General features: G+C 61.2%; 1 protein-coding gene across 2 annotated transcripts; it reads right to left on the bottom strand.

The window, feature by feature from the left end:
• Positions 1-218: 218 nt before the first annotated feature.
• HLX (H2.0 like homeobox) lies at positions 219-3,850 on the bottom strand. Of its 2 annotated transcripts, XM_082755625.1 has the most exons (4): positions 2,723-3,850; positions 2,073-2,252; positions 1,442-1,626; positions 219-687 (listed from the first exon to the last, which is right to left on the bottom strand). In XM_082755625.1, the coding sequence occupies exons 1-4, from the start codon at positions 3,303-3,305 to the stop codon at positions 349-351; spliced, it is 1,287 nt and encodes a 428-aa protein (XP_082611751.1). In that variant the 5' UTR covers positions 3,306-3,850; the 3' UTR covers positions 219-348. The 2 variants fall into 2 exon arrangements, with proteins under 2 accessions (XP_082611751.1, XP_082611752.1); XM_082755626.1 differs by lacking the exon at positions 2,073-2,252.
• Between the last annotated feature and the right edge of the window lie 2,116 nt (positions 3,851-5,966).

Here is a 5,966-nt window from a genome sequence, read left to right as displayed (position 1 = left end):
GTCGGGGGGAGAGGGAGGAGGGAGTTCAGAGCCACGTTCTCGGAGTCCCTCGCTCGGACCTTCCTGGAGAGGGCGAGGGGCGGGAGACGGAGAATAAAATTAAAAAAATAATAAAAATTAAAAAAAAAAAAAAATGAGTCCCGCTCTCCTGCGAGCAGCAGCGCCGCAGCTCGCCTCTCGCCCATCGTCCCGGGGCCGGAGCTCCCGCTCCGCAGCCGCTCCGGGTGCGGGTGCGGGGCCCGGCGGGCCCCCGTGCAGCGCTGCGGCGCCGCGGCCGGGCGGCGGAGAGGAGGAGGAGGAGGACATAAATTAGCGCGGGGGGCCGGCGGCGGGGCCGGGCCGCCCCGTCTATAGCGCGCCCCGCGGCTCGGGGCTGGCGGCGGGCGGCGGGGACGGGAGGCCGGGGCTGCCGGGGGGCTTGGCGGCCCCGGCGGGGGGCAGGCTCTGCTCGGCGCCCTCAGTCCTTTCCGTGTCGCTGGGGGCCATGTCGAGGGAGTCGGCGTCGCTGCTGTCGCTGTCGCCGTCGGAGCGGCTGGGGCTGCGCTCGGGCTCCCCCGCGGCGGCGGGCGGCGGGGCGGAGCGCGGGGCCGCCGGCTCCGGCTCCGGCGGCGGCTCCTTGTCCTTCTGGGCCTGCGCCTCCTTGGAGTGCCGCCACTTCATCCGGCGGTTCTGGAACCACACCTTCACCTGCGGCCAGGCCGCCCTCAGACGGGCAGCACGGGACGCGCCCCGCACCGCCCCGCACAACCCCGCACAACCCCGCACCGCACCGCCCGGCCCTCTCGTCCTCCCCGCAGGCCGGCCCGAGATAGAAAAAGAAAAAAAAAAAAAGGTCCACCCGGCCCTCCTCGTCCTCCTCTGCCCCCGCCCTTAGGCGACTAAGGTGGCTTTTTCCTTATTATTTGCGTGTTTCAATACAAAAGGGCCCCCCTTTTTGCTTTGATATATTTTTTTTTTCTCTCTCTCTCCCCTTCTACTTCTTCTTCCAGGAAACCAAATCTTGCTCAAGAAACCACAGCGTTATACAACTCCGTGCGCTGCCGGCCCTCAATAGTGGAATCATCGCAGAGTGGCGTTTAATGATTCCGTTTGAAGAAGAGTTTTCACTTCCCCTGAACCGAGGATTTCACAATGCGGGGAGAGATTTAGAGAGAGAAAAAAAAAAAAAAAAAAAAAAAAACAAGAGCGAGAGGCATTAAAAATAGTGTGTTCGCCTCTACTTCCTTTGACCCAAGCTGCCTCCTGCCGCGAGTTGCACTGCACCAAAGCGCATCCTGATGCTCGGCCCCGGGCCCTGCCCCCGAGCAGGCCCGTAAAAGAGCAAGGAAGGCAAAAAGCTTTTCTGCACACACACCCCCCCCCGCCCCCACAGTGTTCCCCTGAACAAAACTGGAAGTTAGGAACCGGGGAACGCACGAAACACAAGCGAAGCCGCCCTTACTTGAGCATCCGTCAGCCCCAGCATCGCCGCCAGTTGCTTTCTGTCGGGTTTGGTGACGTACTTCTGGATTTCGAAGCGCTTTTCTAAACCTTTCCTCTGCAGGTTGGAAAAAACAGCCCTGGACCAGGAGCGCTTCCTCTTGTAGGTCTGAGGCAGCGTGTCCTTGGTTAGCACCGCGTACGGACCTGCGGGGGCAAGGAGACACGGGCCGGGGGGAGGCCCGGTTAGCACCGACGCCGGGACGAGGGGCTCGAAGGAGACAGGGGCAGGGAAGGCCCGAGCCTACGAGTCCTACAAGCAGGCCTGTGGTCCCTCCGACACGAACAGCACGGATTTTAGTCCGTGTTTCCTTCCCCCTCCCCCCTCCCCAGCCCCTTCTCTCCAGGCCCAGGTATTTTTTCTGACTGGCCGGGGGGAACCTCTGTGTCAGGCCCTAGCCGCTCTGCCTCCCCCCACGAAATGCACCAAGCCTGAGCCTCGCTAGAAAAAATAAAATCGTGGAAAAAAAAATAAAAAAAGAAAAAGAAAAAGAAAAAAAGAAAAAGAAAAAGTCCTGGCGTTTCCAAGCGCCCGGCGAGTCCCTTCGGGCCCGGGGGCCGCTCCGGGACGGACGGGGGGGGACGGGATGTACCTGGAAAAGTGTCTTGAAACTGGTGCTGAACTGAGCTCCTTGGGGTTGTGTTTAAGGGACCCAGAAGAGCAGAGGCCTCGTTAATGGGGTCTAGAGACGCGAAGAACTGGCTGGCGGAAGGCTGCAAGCTGGGGAGATGAACCCCGCTTTGGCGGCTGGCGGTTAATAAGGAGGTGAGATCTGCGAGCACAGAACAAGCACAGCTCCGTTACACCGCGGTCGAGCCCCCCAGCCCGGCACGCCGCGGGACCCCGGCGGGGCTCGCCCTGCCTCGGCTCGGGGGGCGCGGCGGGGCCCCGGCGCTCGGACATCCTCCCCTCCGGTGGCTGCTCTGTCAGGATGTTTACGCGCTGCGAGGGGAGATGGATGGCAGCGAAAGCCTTTAAAACCGGCCCTGGCGGCCCACGAAAAGCCCCGGCCGGGCCGGGGAGGCCGGCACCCGCCGGTTCAGCTATTTTTACGCTATCGCTATTTTGCGGAGCGGCGCAGCGCGGGGCCGGGGGCTGTTTCGGGGGGTTTGGGGGGGGCATTAAAAACTCGTCCTCACACCGCTGACGATTCTCTCGGCCGGTTCGCAAAGGGGGGCGAGCCACGGGGCCCCGCGGCCGCTTAAAGCCCCCCCAAAAGCCGCGCCGAGCCGATTTCTCTACCTCTCAGCGTGTTGCCTTCCTTCACTTTGGGGTCGAACTCCGCCGACAAGATGCGGTCGATGCCGAATTTCAGGTCCTTGCTGGCGGGCGCCGGCGCCGAGCCGTGCGTGTGGCCCCCCGGCACCCGGCCAGGGGCCGGAGCCCCGCCGCCCCCCGCCGCCGCCGCCGCCGCCGCCGCCGGGGAGCGGTGCTGCGGGGGCCGGTGGTGGTGGTGCGGGGGGTGGAAGGCGGCCGAGAGCGGCGAGAGGCGCTGCGGGAAGGCGGCGGCGGATGGGGCGTCGGGGGCCACGACGGGCGTGGGCCGCAGCGGCGAGGCGGCGGCGTGGAAGGGGCCGCCGTGGTGGACGGCGCCCAGCGCCGCCGGCAGCCCGGCCCCGGGGCCGCCGGGCAGGCTCTCGGCAGGGCCGGCCGCCGCCTCGCCGCCGGCGTGGAGGATGTCGGCGATGCAGAAGGACGGCTTCTTGGCCGCGGCGGCGTCCAGAGGGAAGCAGCCGCCCGCGCCGGGCCCCGACGCCGAGCAGTACGCCGCTGACCAGAGGCTGAAGTTGGAGGCGTAGAAGGGGGCCAGGCCGGCCGTGTACATCCTGGCGGCCGCCGAGCACGGGCTCTTCTCCCCGCCGGGGGACGCCGCTCAGCTGCCGGGAGCGCGGCGCGGAGCTGCCCGCCGCCCCGGGAGCATGGGGAGGGATGGCGGGGCGGGAGGCGGCGGCGGCGGCCGGAGCACTTGCCGAAGGGGCAGGAGAAAAAAAAAAAATCTAAAAAAATAAAAAAGTCAAAAAGAGCTGAAAAAAAAAAAAAAAAGGAAGAAGTCCTCAAAACCAACGGCGAGAGGGAGAGCGAGCGGGCGAGCGCGGGAGAGGAGCGGCGCAAACAAAACAAAACAAACCCCCTTCCTCGCACTGGGGAAAAAATCCACCCCTCCCCAAACTTTCTCTGGCAGCCGCTCCCGGCCGCGCCGCAGCCCTCGCTCCCGCCGCCCCCCGGCACAACGCGCCCAATCCGCGCTCCGCGGGGCCGAGACGCGCCGCCCGCAGACACGCCCCGGGCCGGGCCGGGCCGGGCCGAGCCGTGCCGAGCCCTGCTGGGCCGTGCCGAGCCGGGCCGAGCCGGGCCGACTCCCGCAAGTGCCGCGCTCCGTGTGCCCCCGGCCCGCAAGGTGTGCGCCCGTCGGGGAGCGCCCCGAGGGGGAGCCCCCCCGCTGCTCCGCGCAGCGCCTGCCCCCCGCGCCGTGGTTCCCAGCGCGGAGAAACGGAGCCGCAGCCGGAGGCTGGAAATGCTTCCCGGTGCACCACGTTTCCTCCCGGCATAAATGAGCCTCGGCCGGGCGGCAGCGAAGTGGGTGTGCAGTGATCATGCTCGCAACGGACGGATTTGGGGGAGCTCCTGGGCTGCTCGGGGCCCAGGGCGCGTTGGGTCCTGCGTTAGCAGTGGCTAATAAATTGTGTCGTGTCGGCAACCACCTTTTATTGATTTTTTTCTATGCTCTCCACCCGATCTGTTCGCACACCCCTTCCACCGTAAAGACCAGTTCGTAATTTTGTGCAACTTTGACAACCGAATTACCCCAATTTTTTATTTTTATTTATTTATATATATATTTTTTAAGAATACGACCATGAACTATATTCGCTAGAATGTTTTAGGGACAAACATATCAATGCTTATTTCGTGCTTTTTCTTCCCTCCAACATCCATATCTGTCCCTACCTGACTCCGGGAAAAGAAGAAGAAAACAAAACAAAACAAAACACAACAAAACCTTTTTTTTAAGTCGTAGTTTCCCCAGCTGGGGCCGTGTAAGCCCATTGCTGCCGTTGTGAACAAGCTCCTGGGTCAGAAGATTGCAGGTTTGTTTTGGTTTTGTTTCAAAAAATACTTTTTTTTTTTTTTACATGGCTTCTAAAATTCGGAGCCTTTTCCAAGGAACCGCCAGAAAGCCAAACTATTTTCCTTTCGCCAGGTATGAAGATGTAGATTTTGGGGGGATATTGAAACCACCTGTAATCGAGCGTGAGCACATTTCTAAGCCAAATGCCAGCGTGTCCGTGGGCACGTGTAAAGGCGAAGCCCGTCCCTCAGGAAAGCCCAGGCACGGCTTTGGTTTGGTTTGTTTTTTGTTAGCAATATTAAACCGAAAAATAACGAGGCGACGGCTTGCCAAGACGTGTCCGAAAACAAGGTGAAAGAAAGGGTAGGTTAGCTTTGAACTTTTCCTGCCTCGACAGGGGAAGCCACTTTTCCTTGCGTCTCCCATCCCATCTCCCCTTACTCCCCTTGTGCAGATGACCCCAAAGCGGCTCTGCTGGTTTCAAACCGGATCAAACGACTCCGCTTTCACTTGCGTTTCCACGGCGAGGCGAAGCCGTGCCACCGGCCCGCTGCACGGAAGGGCAACGAACTGCGCCGTTCCCACCGCGCCCCAGCTGCGCCTCGCCAAATTCCCATTGCCGGTGCCACCGCTGCTGCTGTCGCTGTCACACCACCCCGGGGATGCTCTCCAGGGCGGGAAAAAAAAGGTGTTCGGGTGGTATTTTTATATTTTTCCCCTCGTTTTTTTTCCCAAGAGTTTATTTCAGAGCCCCCCGCGGGCAGGTGCGCGCCGCCTCGGGACCCGCGCATCTTCCGCGGCCCCGTCTTGCTCCCCCCGCGGCCTCCCCGGGCAGGGCCGAGCCTTCTCCCCGGAGGCCCCGAGGGCCTTCCCGCTCCCTTCCCCGGGCCCGGGGCTCGCAGGGCTCCGCGGCAATGACAACGGCGGCGCCTCCTCCCCGAGCAAGGAGCGAGAAGGCTGCAGGAAACCCGGGGCTCGCTGCAGCCCAGGTCATCTCCTGTTTTTTTTGAGAGGTTCCAACCCGGACTAAATGAGCGGATGTGCCTGCGAGATTTGTCCTAAAATAGAAGCGGCTTCAGTATTTTAGGATACAGCAGAAATCCTTATTTCTTCCGGAGAAAAACTTCATAATGAGCGCGAGCACTTCCCTTTTCAATATTTGTGCAACTTTATCTCGACCAGCAAGTTGCTTTGGTGACGCAAATCCGCCCTTGTGTATTGCAACTACAAAAATAAATGCAAGGAAATCAATTCCCTTCTAGCAATGAAAACATAAATATACAGCTGCGACTTTCCCCTTTAATCTTGCTTTCCGAGGGACTCGAGAAGGAGGCGAATGAACTGTGCAGGCTGGAGAGATGCTTTTTTTTTTTTTGAATAGAGTCTCGAAGGACTTTTTTTTTTTTTTTTTTTTCT

Source organism: Aythya marila, assembly GCF_965140915.1.
Source record: "Aythya marila genome assembly, chromosome: 3".
In the NCBI taxonomy this organism is placed as follows: domain Eukaryota; kingdom Metazoa; phylum Chordata; class Aves; order Anseriformes; family Anatidae; genus Aythya; species Aythya marila.
The sequence above is the reverse complement of the archived record's forward strand: the minus strand, read 5'-3'. Positions and strand labels throughout refer to the sequence as shown.